General features: G+C 43.3%; 1 protein-coding gene across 4 annotated transcripts in view; it reads right to left on the bottom strand.

Moving 5' to 3' along the window:
• Window positions 1-17,830, bottom strand: part of Doa (CDC like kinase darkener of apricot) — a 129,902-nt gene that overhangs the window by 90,827 nt on the left and 21,245 nt on the right. For 3 of the 4 annotated variants that reach the window (XM_037420312.2, XM_037420310.2, XM_037420311.2), the window contains exon 2: window positions 14,836-14,937. In XM_037420312.2, the coding sequence (XP_037276209.1) occupies window positions 14,836-14,927 (92 nt within the window). In that variant the 5' untranslated portion in view covers window positions 14,928-14,937. Of the gene's footprint in view, window positions 1-14,835; window positions 14,938-15,668; window positions 15,818-17,830 lie in introns of those variants that run through there. The other variant, XM_075886250.1, reaches the window with a different exon arrangement.

Below are 17,830 nucleotides of genomic sequence, written 5' to 3'. Positions count from 1 at the left end.
ACTTACTCGAGATTAGTTTATTTCGGAGAAGCTTAATCTGGATGAACATAACGTGGCCATGCTCCAGCATCCAACAGACTAGACAATCTCTCACCAAATTCACTTGCTCATGATTAACTTAATGTGGATTTGCTTAATCTGGCTAAATCCACATTTCCTTATTATGGCCATACTCGTTCATCCAACTGGCTAGGCAATCTCAACTTACGCAAAAGTGGATGCTTCCATGTTTGGATTGCCTTAATCCAGCTTAATCGGATTGGCTTAATGTGACCATACACAGGCACCCAAACGGCTAGTCATTCTCAATTCACTCAACATTGACTTGTTCAGGATCAGCTTAACACAGATTGATTTTGTCATGCTTAATCCAAAATAACATAGCCTAGTCAGGTCTAATTTACCTCATGGCCACATCATCTTGTACCAAATTAGTGTGATCAGACATAGCCTACACTAATCTTGCCTAATCCCACTTCATAGGAATCTATCATCCTATATTCGTATCAACTAGTGTTAAACTAAATTAGGCTGCAATAATTTGGCTTAACTAGGCTTTTTCTAGGCATACCCTGGTTTAATCTGGCAGCCTAATTGGTATCAATGAGTATCAATCAGTATTGATATGTATCGATTATCATCGATTGTTTTGACTATGCTTATTGGGCATGATCTACAATTAAATTGTCTTGACCAAGCGTATCTAAGCTTATCGGCAAGGTAGCCGAAGCATCTCTTCACTCTGCAGGGCTTAACGTCTCTTTGTAAAAGCAGCCTATTACGTGATGACACAAATGTATGCTGTATGTCCTACCCTGCACTGACCTCTCTAATGAGATAAAAAGCCAAGGCAATGACTGTGATGATGGGGCTCATCAATGCAGTACTCTCGTTAAAGTGAGGAGGCCCATCACTGTAGTGCAATGGTGAAAATGAGGGAAAGGGGGACATTGCCGTAAATTAGGGGTCACTTTAGATGCCAGCACGTTGGTGTTCTGGTGGCGCAGTGGCTTGACCCGCAGTTGAGTATGCAGTCGTGCCACAGATCGTGAGTTCAAATCCAGTTTTATTATATAAAATTTTTTATAGCAATGCGTCAATATTGACATTACAGCATTTAAGAAGTCAAAATTTTGTTTTTTTTTTGCAAGAAAATCGCGTCGCTATTTGTGGCGGTTCTAACCCCTACCGCGTTGATTTTTCGAGGCGCTGTGGGCGCGTTTGTTGTAGGGTGCCTTGATGCCCGCGCGCTCCGCTGAGGGTGAGGACAGCCGCGTCGTCTGCTACGACCGCCGCCATTGCGCCTCCCCACCACACCACAACTCGACCGTATGCGAAGCCCGCTACGCAAGGCTCGTGTGGTGCCCTGATACGCCCGGAAACATGTGCAAGCTAGCGAGCTTTTCTTCTTATTGAAGCTTGGACATCTTTTAGAGTTAATTTTGCCTGAATGCATGCAGGGAGTGCATATTTCATGTAAGCTGACGGCTTGCGCATGATTTATGCGCTAGAGGCAGACGCTGACTCTTTCATGTTGAAAACAAATCCCTACGCAGGTTACCACAGAGGGGATTCTAAATCTATATCGGTGGTGTCGTTTATATGCTTTCTTTGTTAGTGTTAATTATTATCTGAGGCTTTTACGTTCTAAAATGACGCCTGATTGCAGGACTGCAGCAATTTTGACAATCAGTTTTTTTTTTTTTTGCCTGCACTGACACAGTACATGGGTGTCCTCTGGTGTTTTACGTTATTCAAAATGAGACCGCCATGGCCTAGATCGAAAGCGTGAGCCTCGCGTCAGCAACCGAGCACCGTGCCCACGGTACCACTGAGGCGGCCGCCTTTCTTATTGCATTAACTATTTCTCCACGATCTTCTCATCGCACAACTTGACTTGTTTTTTTTTTGTTTGTTTTGTTTTTTTGCGACATAGCGTGTTCATTCTACACAGCAGTGCCACGTCTTGTCTTTATGCATCTTCTTTCTATGGACGCTTAGCGAGTACAGTTTGCATAAGCACTTGCGTATGATCCCTGATAGCTCACAGTATTAATAAATAAATTATTTACTTAAATAATAATGCGTGCTGAAAGAGTTTAAATACTGACGGTGTGTGTGTGTGCGTGTGTACACGCCTGCCGTTTCCCCTATTATCATCCAGTGTAGAAATAATTTATTTTTGTGCATTAATGCAGCGCTGCCAGAAGCAATTCAAATTATACGCTCCATGGCAGAATTCACTGAGTACTGTCACTAGTTGCTTCGCAGTGGTCGTAAATGATTAAAACAAACAACATCAATTGCGTAATGATTCGAGACAGGACGAAAAGAAAACTTGAAGTACAGGAACAATGAAAAAAATTTGAACTGCACACATTCTTACAAGGGTCATCACACCAGCATAGAAGGCGTACCTAAACCGAGGAAAAGATCGTAGAAAGAAAGAACCTGTGTGGCTTTGTAATGGTCTGGGCGCTCGAACGGTCAGTAATCGAATTCCGGCCGCAGTGGCCCCACTTCTATGGAGATGAAATGCCAGAGTTCTTAAACTTAGGTGCAAGTTACATAAAAACACCTGTTCAAAATTTCCGAAGTCCTCCAATGTATACCGCGTCTCTCGTGATCATATGGTGATTCCGGAACGTACACACACCCTTTAAACTTCAGTGGGTACAACACCGCCGCTGCGCAAAGATTTATTCCCACAAATGAATATTACGAAAAAAAAAAACAAGGATATCATCTGCAAAGAAACACGTGTAATGTATATTTAATAACAAAGTTCTCATCGCTCATAGTGAAACCAAGAATGAAGGGCAGATACAGTACCAACCAAGAGCAGCAAGCAATGTTTACGAAGTGAAATACGTGATTCATGCACACGAGAATCAAGCATACAGCCGTCAGCATGTCTGTTGCTTACACGAAATTGGTGCCGGTACAAATTATGCATGCGGAATACCAGCTGGAAACTTACGCTGTGAATGGATGATCTGTTTGTCGAATGCCACTTGTCATGTTTGATTTTCACTGTTGAAAAGGCCTTCATTTCGGGTCTCTCAGAAAACGATACAGCTTCCAGAGTTTTTGCAATGATTAGTGCCCTGCGGCACGCAATACCCGCTACGGTGACGGTAGCGAGCGCATTAAACCGGAGAAAAGCGAGCGCCAGCACAATTATTCGGGCGCAGCGAACACGCAGAAGTGACTGAGTGGAGTCAAAATGGTGGCCATGCCGCCGCTAAGGCCGAGGAGGCGGCACCTGCCCTTACAAAGGCTGACACCACTCTAAGCGGGGGCGCGCGCATCGAGGCACTCTAGTTTGCTGGTGTGCAACTTCAGTTGGCATCCCGCTGACGAACTTTACTTTTCTCTTTATTTTCTGCTTTCAATAGTGTTTGAAGTAATGTTGCCTATTTAAAGGCAGCACCCTTTTGTGGTGCAACAGGAAGAGCTGCTGGGCAGCAATAAGCTGGACGATCAGTTGAGTTGTGGTACTCGCTGACGGACCCAGCTCCCTGAGTGGAAGCTTTCGCAGAGCCCTGGTCTGAACTCCCCCCCCCCCCCGTGATATCCACTGTAGTAATGCAAGTGTCGCGAGTTTTCACTGCCACCATTATGAGGTGGCCCATTTTAACAACGCTGCCTATAGTAACGGGCCTTGACATAGTGCTGTTGTTTGTGCTCTAAAAGGTTTTTTACTGCTGTGCAAGGTGACTGCGTTCAAGTTCCCTACAGCTACCTTCCCTCATCGACGCTGCCAGATGCACGTTCATTCTCACGTATTCCTTTCATCGACTCGGTCACACCTTGTGGTTCCCCCAGGCCCGCAGCCGTGCCAGCCAGCAATTGCAAATTAAAGCATCCAGACGACTGGTCATGCCCACAACTTCGGCGCGCTCGCATTTTAATCGCCGATACGTAACACGTTTGATTCCCGCAGGACACGCGTCGTCTCAGGATGGGAAGACAGTTACAGAGAGCACACCATCGTGCGGGTATCTACTGCACTGTATAGAGCCCGAATGTCTATGTATGTTTGCACGGCAATAGCACGCAATCATCAATCATGGCAGAAAAGCGACGTGCGTATCCCCTTGTTTGCGTAAGCCGATTCGGTCACATGAATAAGTCTAAGTGCGATTTCAGGTGAAGTAGGACCGCAGTCATAGCTAAATGTATTGTAGCCATATGCATTGTGGTTTTGGGACTTACCAAAACATACTGTCCAACTACACAGCCCTCAGGGTTGTAACACATTTTATATTGACCTGCACAACATTTGATTTGGGAACATCACATTACGCATAACAAATTATTAATTGGAGCTACAGTATCAATGCAAAGGAATGAAAACCCTGCCAAAAGTCGTTGTTCAATGCAATAATAAAGTTAATTTGCACGCATACAACGGAATCTGCTCGCCCAGCACAGCATCAAGTGGAAATCATTTGGAAACGTCTCCATATTCCACGTTGAGCCTCAACTTTTACGTTGGGCCTAAAATAAAGTTGATAATTATATCCCCAATAAATGAACACTGTTATCATTTAAAAACAAGCAACAATACTTAAAACAATACTGAGAGAAGAAAATAAAAACTTGAAACAATACTGAGAGAAGAAAATAAAAAAGAGTGCGATTTGCACCGAAGTCGGACACCAACGACACTGCACCACATAATCCACGTGACAGGGCTGTCTAACAACCACTGCAGATAGCAACACGATTTCCTTGCAGCACTACCTCAAAAAAAAAAAAAAAAGACAATCAAAAATGGGAATTTGAACTGACGACCAGCGTCACGACACGATTGCTCCACCAACTGCACGTCAAGGCACTACTCCAGCAGAACCGCTAGATGATGGGGTCGAACACTACAAATTTACGGGAACGGGCCCCCTCATTTTCACCACTACGGTGACAGGCCCCGTCACTGTTACGACTTCACTACGATGACAGGCCTCCTCACTAACGAGACTACTGCATTTAACGGGCCCTGCCACCATGGTCACTGCCGAACGCCATGGTGACCGCCATGTCTGAATACCTAGCTCCAAGAAATTGTCTATGACATCACGTGAGCACTGTCACTATATATATATATATATATATATATATATATATATATATATATATATATATATATATATATATATATATATATATAAGGGAAAGAAGTGTACACCTAAGGGCTCGTTTTTCCGTGTTTTTTAACACAATAATAATGAGATATAACAGACAGTAATGCCAAGGAATGTACAGGGGAAGTTATTAACATTAATGGAATGTAAATAAGAAGAAAGAAAAGTGGATGAAAAAATTACCAACTGTAAGCAGGAATCGAACCTACGACCTTCGAATTACGCGTTCGATGCTCTAACCACTGAGCTATTACAGCGGCACTCCCTCCATCCACTTTTTTTGGGTTTATCTGTGAATTTTTTTAGAAGTAGGAGCGACAGTCAGCGCCATCTATAAGCCAAACAACGAGTGTGAAAACACTCTTATGCGCATGTTTGGCGTCACGTAGCACGTGAACTTATTATGAGCGGGCAGCTGATTAATTGTCCCTCTTATACAACCTAAACACACCAAGTCTGCCAGTACGAGACCCTCGTTCAATGAAATAAGGGAAAGAAGTGTACACCTAAGGGCTCGTTTTTCCGTGTTTTTTAACACAATAATAATGAGATATAACAGACAGTAATGCCAAGGAATGTACAGGGGAAGTTATTAACATTAATGGAATGTAAATAAGAAGAAAGAAAAGTGGATGAAAAAATTACCAACTGTAAGCAGGAATCGAACCTACGACCTTCGAATTACGCGTTCGATGCTCTAACCACTGAGCTATTACAGCGGCACTCCCTCCATCCACTTTTTTTGGGTTTATCTGTGAATTTTTTTAGAAGTAGGAGCGACAGTCAGCGCCATCTATAAGCCAAACAACGAGTGTGAAAACACTCTTATGCGCATGTTTGGCGTCACGTAGCACGTGAACTTATTATGAGCGGGCAGCTGATTAATTGTCCCTCTTATACAACCTAAACACACCAAGTCTGCCAGTACGAGACCCTCGTTCAATGAAATAAGGGAAAGAAGTGTACACCTAAGGGCTCGTTTTTCCGTGTTTTTTAACACAATAATAATGAGATATAACAGACAGTAATGCCAAGGAATGTACAGGGGAAGTTATTAACATTAATGGAATGTAAATAAGAAGAAAGAAAAGTGGATGAAAAAATTACCAACTGTAAGCAGGAATCGAACCTACGACCTTCCACCAACTCTCCACCAACTAGGTTCGATTCCTGCTTACAGTTGGTAATTTTTTCATCCACTTTTCTTTCTTCTTATTTACATTCCATTAATGTTAATAACTTCCCCTGTACATTCCTTGGCATTACTGTCTGTTATATCTCATTATTATTGTGTTAAAAAACACGGAAAAACGAGCCCTTAGGTGTACACTTCTTTCCCTTATTTCATTGAACGAGGGTCTCGTACTGGCAGACTTGGTGTGTTTAGGTTGTATAAGAGGGACAATTAATCAGCTGCCCGCTCATAATAAGTTCACGTGCTACGTGACGCCAAACATGCGCATAAGAGTGTTTTCACACTCGTTGTTTGGCTTATAGATGGCGCTGACTGTCGCTCCTACTTCTAAAAAAATTCACAGATAAACCCAAAAAAAGTGGATGGAGGGAGTGCCGCTGTAATAGCTCAGTGGTTAGAGCATCGAACGCGTAATTCGAAGGTCGTAGGTTCGATTCCTGCTTACAGTTGGTAATTTTTTCATCCACTTTTCTTTCTTCTTATTTACATTCCATTAATGTTAATAACTTCCCCTGTACATTCCTTGGCATTACTGTCTGTTATATCTCATATATATATATATATATATATATATATATATATATATGAAAGAGATTGATTGATTTGTGGGGTTTAACGTTCCAAAACCAACATATGATTATGAGAGACGCCGTAGTGGAGGGCTCCGGAAATTTTGACCACCTGGAGTTCTTTAACGTGCACTCAAATCTGAGCACACGGGCCTCGACATTTCCGCCATATATGAAAGAGGAGTCGTTTACGGGGCTCATTTTTTCACTAAGAACAAATAATGAAACCAAAATCCTCTGGTGGTTTTATCATTTATATATTACGTAACTGACACGAACAAGTGCATCATGATTTACTTCTCTTAGCTGTATGCATCAAACAGTACAACTAAGAAAAAGACGCACTACGGCGGCTGTACTGTGTCCGCTTTGTTTTGTTCTCTGCCCCGTTCCTCGCTGCGTGTACAAGCATGTTATCGTTTACAACTCACACTACAAATTAGGTATCTCGTATTCATGTATGCCAACTACAGGCCAGTAGTGGCACACCCAAGGACCAAATATAAAAACACACAACGAGCAGGTGGTGCTGCAGTGTGGGAGGTGTGTCACAAGCTCCAAGCAACAGCCAGCTTCAAGATCCAGCCACGTTAAGTTGTTAGCACATCTTTGCGATGTCGTGCAAAAACTGCTGTATTAAGTTGCAACATTTTTGTTACCAGCTTTCAACATTTTAAACATGGCTATCAAAACAGACTTCCTAACGCAGGTCTATAATTTCGATGTCAGCGAAACATTGCACTCAGATCAGCAGAAGCGGCAGAAAAAAACTGCAATATACAGCAGTGCCTCAACCCAAACTAAGGACACAGTAGCAGGCGGTACCCCAGACGCATGTGTAGGCCCTTGAAAGCAAGGAAACAGCTCTACCAACAGATTTGCTTTCTACAGACGAAAAAAAGAAAATTCAGATATGGGGAGGAGCTGCTACCGAAGCTGTTTAGACTGCATTCATTATGATCTCAAATTATTTTGCATGCATAAAACATGCATGTATACATCCTTAGGCTCGCTGCTTCACTATCCAGACTGCACACACGGAGAGAATTGAAAATTTGGGGACCCTTATGCAGCACCTTTATGAGTTGAACGCAAAGGCGATAGTCTGTTCCCAGTGTGTACTTTGAACACTTAGTGTACAATATTTTTGATATTTTTTTGAACTTGCTATGCACCCACCTATTGGCCTTATGGGTGCAGTAACGTGTGTGCCATTTATAGTGGATTACTGGCTCTAAACCATGAAATCATTATGATAATCCCATATCCTGATGCCCCAACGACAATGTACACTTGTACCACGTATGATTACGGCAATATTTCATGTTGTATTGTCAAGCATCTATACAGCACGCATGGGTTTGTAAAGCATGCAAGTTACTTTCACTGCATTTCGACGCAGAAGTTATTTTCACTGTATTCACAAGCAGAGTCGTGGCTGTATGATAAAACATCTGCTCGCCACACAGACGACCCGAGTTCGATGCTCACTCAGACCCAGAATTTCTTATTATTTACTCTATTTGCATCTTTCTAAATATTTTAGTGATGCAAATGTGATCCTTCACTCACAAGCAACGACGCCAACACCAACGCCGGAATTTTTGCTAAATGAGCTCTTCAACTCTATTGCGTTAAATACTTCTCCCCCTCTATCCTACACATCTATATTCCTGGCAACATGTGGTGCCTAAATATGGAGATTGGCTACCCAAAGCAAGGTTGCAACAGCCAAAGTAAAATTTGGAGCAATTTTTGGAGCAGCAGAATGTTGCTTTAGGAGCACAAAAATGCGAATTTGGAGCAGGTTATGAGGAACAAAATCATTTTTTATCACGAAAGAGCAAAATTTGGAGCAGTATAAAAAAAAAGTCCTATAATTAGAAAACACATCGACAAAGCACTAAACAAGCCCTTAATCGTGCAGTGTCAGCTAGAGAACTGCTATTTCAATAAATTAAGTATTATGAACCACACCACTGAGCAAATATTCCTAATGTTTACATTGGCATTTTGTCCGTCTGGCTCTATGAATCTAAATGTGGATCTGCTAAGCTGGCAACCTTGAAATTCAAGAGATTCGGAGAGGTGGCAAAAAAACAAACAAAAAAACTGGAAGTTGTTTTTTAAGACCAGGTCTGACAAATATTAATGACCAAGTCTGACAATTTTGAGCTGACAAGCGCAATGCATAGATGAGGCGTTCACTATCCCGGCTGCCAAAATTTGCAACGCTACGCGCCACCGAAATGGGTTAAATTTCAAGATGAATGCTGCTCCCCCTTCCTTATGCAGGCGCGCACCCAGAGAATGCGGGCATGACGTGTGCGTATGAATAGCCCTACATACACGGAAATGCAGTGACATTGGTCCTCTACGTAGACGACTATGCTCTGACGTCGCCAACAATGGCATGTGACATGGCAAAATTATTTATCACAACATGCGTAGTTTATGTATTTGTTAAATAGATTATTAAATCTATAGATAAGTAATGAGATGCAATAAGGGAATATGAGCGTTACTTTTTTTTTAGGAGCGTTCCACCCGTGGAACGCTCATATGTGCTCGTGCACTCATTGTACTTATCAATTCTACCGCGTCTAACCCAGCCTTTCCGAACCATCCGGCAGAAACAGGCAGTAGACCTCAAAACAACAATAGTCAAACAAACAAACGTCGCTCGCATGCACGGGGGTTGGGCTTGTTCGGGCACGTAATGCGCACGTGACCTCTTGGTCGGATGCCGGAGAGGGTAGGGAAGAGATTTGGCTTGCGACGGCTATGCAGAGGAGCGGCAAGGGTTTCGAGCTCGCCTCCTCTCATCCCCGTATCGTGCCGCTTCAAAAAAAGTTTTCTCAGCTTGTAATTAACCGATTCACAAAATATTTGTGGCAAAATGTTCCTCATCGGACACCCAACAACTTTAACGGTCTAACTAAATTTGGCGTGGGACCTGGCGAGTGGCCCTTTAAGACGCCAGAAATCTCATATGCTGCTCCAAATGACTGCCCTTAACTTTTACAGACGTCATCGATCTTACTAGTACTCACAACTATGTGCTGTATATATGCATAAGTATTCTATACATGTGCTGTGTCCCGTGATTAGTGTTAACAGCTCCTTCAAAATTATCATGTGCTTTTTCACAGGACACAGGTGTACTGCAACAAAGGTGGATTAAGCAGTGTTTCACACGAGTTAGAACAAGTCATGAAACACTGCTACGCACCCACTGCTACCACTACTACTGCTACCTGCTACCACTGCTTAACACTGCTACCCCCCCTATTTATTTATTTTTTTCATTCGACGAGATAAATTAACTGCGTGCGCCTGCTGGCCTGCTGACGGTACCAGATATCTTGCGCCGAGACAATGCAACTTCAAGACAAAAAAAAAGGCTTATCGACCGTTGCTATGGCAACCAATCTGGTCGCCGGCATTTTCACAGCACGTCAAGTCTGTTCGCATGCGGGAAATGCAGCATATTCTTCCAGCTTTAGTTGCTAACATGTCACAGCCATGTTCGCTGACTATGAAGTTAATTTTTCCCACAAGGCATTGGTGGCTACAGCAACGTTTTTTTGTTTTTAAGTTGCGTCGTCTTGCGATAGGTATTTGCAGCAGTCAGCGAAGAGATGGCGCGCAGCTTTGTCACTTTATCTGGTTCATTGCGTGCCGCGAGTGCCCTGACCTAATAGAAATATATTTTTACAACGTGGTTTAGGATTAGCGTCAGCACTTAAATTGACTGATGATGCATGCAAACTATACGTATGCAAATAACCAACGTGGCCGCTGTTTCTCGCTGAAGTAGCGTAACTGAGAAAACATTGAGGCAGGTTGGGCATTCCGGTGCAGCTAGGCGCAATTTAAGCAAATTTCATGGTTTTGGCACAGCTCGGCGTAAAAACTGGGAATTGTGTCAAATTGGCACAGCTATTGCACCCCTGTGAAAGTGCCCCCTCCGCCAACCCCGCTCCCTAGGAATGCATGCGTGGAGTGCACGCGGGTGTTTGAGGCTTCTTTGTAAAAAAGGCTGGGGGCAACACAACACCACTAGGCTATCCTCAGCAAGCTAACCTGCTCTCACACATATCCTTCTTTCAGTGTAGCAGCAAAAGCCTCCTCAAAATGCTTCCACACAATCTGCATGCACCGGGTTGCCTAGGACACTGTGACCGGCTGCAAGTTGAGACTCCTCGAGATTATTTGAAACTGGGGACTAGATGCCATAAAAAACACTACTTTATATTTTTTTTCACTTTTTTTTTACTGCTAACTTGACTCTGGACGGGAAGGGAATAATGCACCAAGTGACGGGATGATGTTGCAAGTTAATCCAAAGCACACCTCCTATAGGAATGAATTTGCATGATTACGTTTTATGTTTAAGATAGTTAAAGGGTCACCTGAATAGCAGCATATCTAAGTATGTGCCTTTTCCGACAGTTTACAATACCAGAGGGCGACAATGTTTTTCAATCACACTACATCGAACGGCTAATAATGTTTTAAAGTCTTCCTTCCACGAACGATCGTTGAGTGAAATGCCCACCCATTGCTGAAACTAACAGCATAGAATTGTTCGACTTATTACTCGCAAGTTTGTCGTGTGAAGTTCCTTTCTTTGTGCTACATGCCTTTTGCCTTATATGTAAGCTTGAGAAGGTTGTATTTCTTTTTTTTCCCTTAATCTTGTCACCATACATTTTGTGCTTCTTTTGTTTAAAAAGTTGTGTTTTAGTTCTGCACTTTATATTTTCGCCATTTCACACCAGTGTTTTCCCTAAAAAGTTCTATGTGTCATTCTTGAGGGTAAGTAACCCCACTCTGCAACAACTCCACCAAGAGTTAGCAGTATCTTCAAATAAAATAAATTCATGTACAATGCAGAAGAACAGAGCGTTGGAAGAGTTGGTATTCCACTGTGGATACCACTTGCCCAGTAAAGATTGTAAAATTTATCTTTTACTAAATGCAGCTAAGGTATTGTCGAGGCTCTAAGACCACACAAGAGGTTGTTGGGGCCTTCCAAGTTCGTTGATACGTGTGGCTAAGCCACTGGTGAGCCTGCATTAACCTGACATTGGCCATCTTATTGCCAATGTGTAATTATAACTCATGGCTTAGCATTTTACATATATCTGTATTTTTCCAGCGATAAACTTTCACTTGTTAGTGTGCGCCTGTCTAGTGGTTCCTCCCTTCAAGCTCTTGTTTTTTGTTTTTTTTTTTTCTGCACAATTGGCATGCACAATGCACCGTATTTCATTGAAACTAGGCCGACCCCCAAAAGTTTGAAGCCCAAAAAAAAAAAAAGAATTTTACCTCGACTGTAGGTCAAACAAAACAGCGAAGTCAGCGTTCACAAAAAAGATAACAATTTTTGAATATGAAGATGAAACAAAGCAGTCGGTTCATAACGGAAATCACTCGAGAAACATAGAACAGCATGACCTGTTGTGTGTAATTTTTTGTCGGCGTTTTTCTTGCGCTGCTTCTAGTTATCTGCATGATGAGGATGCTGCGCTCATTCAGAGTCTTCATCACTGACTTCTTTGTCGCTGTCTTTAAACAGTTCGCAATTCTCGGTGCCATCAAGCAGATTGGATATGCCTCACTTTTCAAATGAGCGAAAAAAATAAAGTTTCAACTATGTCGTCCATCGTTGGAGCCCCTCTAGCGTTGCACAAAAATCCCGCCCTGCTTGAACGTTGGACAAAGACTATGTGGCTAGGACAACTTTCCTTTTATAAGCGGCACCATAATTGCCCCACCTGTTTGGCGCCATTGAGCTATCCCACACACAGAACACACGAACCGCAACTCAAAATAACAAACGGCCCGCCTCAATGCCTGTACTTTTATCTACCAACGGCTATAATACAGTCTAGGTGGCGCTAGTTGAGCAGCACTTTTTTTTAATGAAAATTCACGCATTTTTCAAAGTCCTCCAATCTAAGCTGACCCTAGAGCTTTATACAAAGATATTTGAAAATATAAGAAAGAACAGAAAAGACTATTAACAAACGGCCCGCCTCAATGCCTGTACTTTTAGCTACCAACGGCTATAATACCGTCTAGGTGGCGCTAGTTGAGCAGCACTTTTTTTTAATGAAAATTCACGCATTTTTCAAAGTCCTCCAATCTAAGCTGACCCTAGAGCTTTATACAAAGATATTTGAAAATATAAGAAAGAACAGAAAAGACTATTGGCCCGTATTAGATTAAATACAGTAGTGTAGCCCTTTTGGAGTGGGCCTTCGAACACCAGGGCCATCAGTGATGGGCCAACGTTCGACACCTGCGCATATGAAACATAAACGCAGCCTCTCCGACTGGTAGGCAAACTGTTATAAATGCGACAATATTTTAAAAGGCAAGAAGAAACTAACACGGACCCACCCACTCAAAAGGCTGAGCAAGAAGGGCATTCTTAGGGACACTTATTGCAAGTGACGTTGACGAAAGCACGAGATGGCGGTGAATCAGCGAAGCTGCATTCGCATTTCTGCGGCCTTGTGCTCTTTTCACCGGTGTTAGTGACCCAAGGCAATGACCCAAGGCAATGACTCTCACCCCCATATTCAGAAACGCTCCTCGACTGGAATTCCATCCTTTACTTGACAGAGTTGAGCACTGCGCCGCCGCTCGACTGAAATTGATGCTGCGCTCCTAAAGAATCGCTGCAGATTATTGCCGATATGCAGTGACTTGGTCTGCCAAGAGACTGCGCTGCCATCAACTTTTTAAAGTTGAAGTGAAGCATTGAGTGAAGGAACGTTCTAGAAAACGGCAGTCAGGACGCCTACTTTCGATTCTCGGTCGTTTGATGCATCCTCCGCTTATGCACAGTCTTGATTTGACTGCCTGTATAAGCGGTGCTGCTGTGAAAGCCTGCCCACTTCGGTTCCTCACAGTTCTCTACATTGCAACACAACAGTGCAACTACAAAACCCTGAAGTAAGCCCCACTATGCAAGTGCACTGTAATAGCAGGGCCGACTCCACCACATTTTGCCTATATTTTTGTCCATTTTGTCTGCATATGGTGCTTACATGCAGATGCAAGCTGGCCAAACTACTTACCCTGGGAATGCGCGAGCTAGAGGTAAGTGGTTTGGCTGTAAAAGCACTTCTATACAACAAAATATGAAGAGGATATGTTTGAGGAAAGCTATAAGCGCATTCCCACTGTTCAGATGCTCTTCGATAGGTGACACACACGAGAAAGTTGATATGATTCCTTATATCTATGACTTCTTTCAGATTACATTTGGCAATGGCAAGAAACAAGTGAGAGACATTTTAACACCGCACATGCCGTTATTAAAGAATGTTGCCTTGACAAGCCGTGATACACTCGAAGAACAAGCAAGCAGCAGCTTTCCTAGAGCAGATAAGATTGTCCAATATACTGCCTCCACATAGCTGTAGCAGGCAGAAGGTTTTAGGGGCTCAACCCCTTACACCCCCCAAGCCAGAAGTTTTCTTAGTTTGTGTGTGTATACGTGTACAACAGCTGCACAAGCGCACAAAAGGTGGATGGTTATTTGTCGGCTCAACTGCATCCGGTAACTCAAATCGTATGCCTGCAAAGAGTGCTTCATGGGTTAGTCGATGCACACATGTGCACACTGTTTCATTTCCTGAATAATTCTTGGTCCATGGTTCTGACTATATGGTGGCTCCAAGATCAGGTACCACATATTTTGATGTGCCAGCACTGTAACCTACAAATGCCAAGAAATATAGGACTCCATTTGGCACAATTCACATAAATATTAATGAGATACTATAGCAAATTACGTTTGGCACACTTTAGTAGAAGACTAGAATCACTGCTGCGCCACTGTAAACTCGGTGACACGATCCCAGAGAACAGCGGCAAAAGTTCAAGGCCTCAAAAGGCAACTCACTTCTTAGCGAGCCTCTTGCGCTTGTGTCGGTAGCTGCTGTCTGACGAGCTGTGCGAGTCGCAGCTCTCGGAACGATGTCGCCTTCGAGGCATGGCCTGCGCACTGAGAGAAAAACAATTAAGCCTTAGGACAGATTGAAGGATGTAAACAATGCAATCCAGTATTTATGCCTTCAAAGCCACATTAACATGCCACTATCTTGATACAAATGAAGAAACCTGTCCTACAACAGCCTTTCCAAAGGACATTCATTCCCCCATGGTATACTTTACAAGCACATATTGCGATATTCCACACTGGTCTAGAAAATCGAGGAATAACAAAACAACAGAAGCATACTGTTGCACCAGAGTTTCTATAAATCTTTAGTGGTCAATTATAAGCATGCTTGCTTTATTGTGCTCCATCTAATGCAAAGTATTAAATCGCATTATATTTTGCTGTGTAGTGATGCACTTGCAACATGAATTATGTAAAAAACAACATGGATTTCACCAATTTGCTTGCTCATACAAATCTAATATACACTCAAACCTTAATATAATGAACCCATATATAACGAAATATTGGTTATAACAAAGGAAATGAAAAACAGTCTTCCAATAGATACAGTGCTAGGAATACACCTTTATAACAATATTTTGAATATAAAGAAATTATTATCAAGTAAGATGCAACTTCGTTATAATGAGGTTTGAGTGCAATGGTTAAGGTTTGACATCCCAAAACCACAACATGATCACGACAGCTTCAATTACCATATTTACTCTCATTATTTGTGCACTCCTAATATTTCGCCAGCTTTGCTAAAAAAAAAAAAAACATTGACTCACATATTTTGTGCTTCCCGACCCAGCAGGGCCAGAGCACCGGCGCGCGCACGAAGAGACTTTCCAATGCTTCGGACAGGCATGCGCCTTACTGAACTGACAAGCGCAGTCAACTGGGCTGCGAGTACACAGTCCATTCTTCCAAGGACTTCTCCCGTAGGTTCCCTAGAATACCGTGCACGAACACTCAAACCTAGCTGCGGACGGGTCGGCGAAACTGCTCAAGCGTTTGCCTCCCTCCATCTCCCCATCCCTACCGCCTCGAGAATGCGCACTCGCGCCACGGCACAGACAACGTTCTGCATTAAAGGCGTGCGAGCTCTAAGGTCTGTTGCACCAACCGTTCCCCTCGTTCTCTGCGTTCACGCTGCAACGCACGCTTGGTCCATTTCGGAAGTTTAGGTTTTGCCATCCGGCTGACACGTTTTTATGGTTCCCTTGCGATTTGCTACAGTAAATATGTATACAGCGAAACTGAAGCTCTCTGTAGTAAATTTTGCAGAAGAAAATAGGAACCATGCCATCACTAAGCACTTCAAGGTGACGTACTTCAGCATGTGACAATCGGCGCGATCGGTATGTGAGAAAGCAGAGGAGTGCACGCTTTCTAATGCAAGTTTCCTGCCACTGAAGAAGGCCTCCTCAATTATGTGCGAACGCTTAAGTCACGCAGTACCGCTGTGTCCTGGGACTTAGTTTTTCGCACTATTGTCGCGAGGAGCACCAAGAAAATGGGGCATTCGACCGCCGTCGACAAAACCGAAGACAACGCGCTTTGGGAGGGCGGTGGCAGTAGCCGCGACGATGACTCCCAATCGGACTTCGCGGTCAATTAGATCGTGCGTGACCGAATGTGATTGGTTAAAGTAAGTGCTAAATCTTCTAAATTAACAAGTACATTGCGGTTCTTCTCCAATTTTTATAGACATATATTTCGCACGCGTTAGGACTGCGACCAAATACTTTGTACGCCCTTGCGAAATACCCGCGTAATTTACACATACCCGCGTAATTTACACACACCCCCTTCTCAGGGCCCCAAATCGCAAAACAAAGTGAGCAAATTATGAGAATACGGTATTTTGAACTCCAGCGGTTCTTTAACATAAGCTGACATCGTACAACATATGGGCCTCTACACTCGGCAACAACTTCTCTTAATATTGGAGCGAAGTCTACGGAAATGGGCTTTTTGTGCAGCAACTTGCGACTGCTTTCATTTTGGCTCACTCAGAACTCTAACGAGTTTAGAAAAAAAAATACTTGAAAATTATGAATGGCAGAACCATTCCGATTGTTCAATGAACATTTTAGCGCCCTATTATGAGTATATTTTTCTTAGGCAACTAAGCAGAGTGTTTACGGCCAAACACTGTCGTCACGGCATCACGCTACCTCAAAAACAGGTGGGCCAAGAAGGTGGCACTCTCCAAGAAAAAAGAGAGAAAAGGAAAGCATTCTAGCAAGGTGAACAGTAATTACATTTTACTAATAGCTTCCCATAACTGTTTAAGGCTAATAATAAATACAGCAGTATTTCAGCAAGGCAAATCAGAAAATAATCAGTTAACTTAAGCACTATTTTTTTTACTGCACAAATATTCCAAAAGCCAGGTGAGCTCACGAGTAAAAATATTGCTACATGCATGCAAATTGAGATTTTAGGGGGCGACACACACGCGTGTGTGCCTGACGAGGAAGACGAAGGGTGGTCTCCGCACGTTGTCTAGTCTACCGGTCACGCCGCTGCTGCTGCTGGTTTGAAATATATTTCATGTACAGCCTCATCGATATGGCGTCTCTCTTCCGTAACACATTTAGTGGAGGTGCAACGTTCCCCGTCCTCACCACGAAGCTTCGCAGTGGCCGCACCGTCCAGCCTCCGACCATGGCTTCTAATAACCCCCCCTCACCGCCATCACCTGGAGCGCCAGCTACTACGTACCTTGCGCTGTCCCACCCCCGTGATCCCGGTACGTTCTCCGCCCAGCCTGGCCTTAACGTCGACTACTGGCTCCGCATGTACGAGCGCGTTAGCCCATCTCACCGATGGGACCCAACCATGATGCTCGTCAACATAATCTTTTACTTGGATGGCACTCCGCGTTTATGGTTCGACGCTCATGAGGCTGAGCTCACCAGCTGAGACATCTTCAAGGACCGAC

The sequence above is a fragment of the Rhipicephalus microplus genome, chromosome 2 (genome assembly GCF_043290135.1).
Source record: "Rhipicephalus microplus isolate Deutch F79 chromosome 2, USDA_Rmic, whole genome shotgun sequence".
NCBI lineage: Eukaryota > Metazoa > Arthropoda > Arachnida > Ixodida > Ixodidae > Rhipicephalus > Rhipicephalus microplus.
This window is presented reverse-complemented; position numbering and strand designations above follow the sequence as displayed.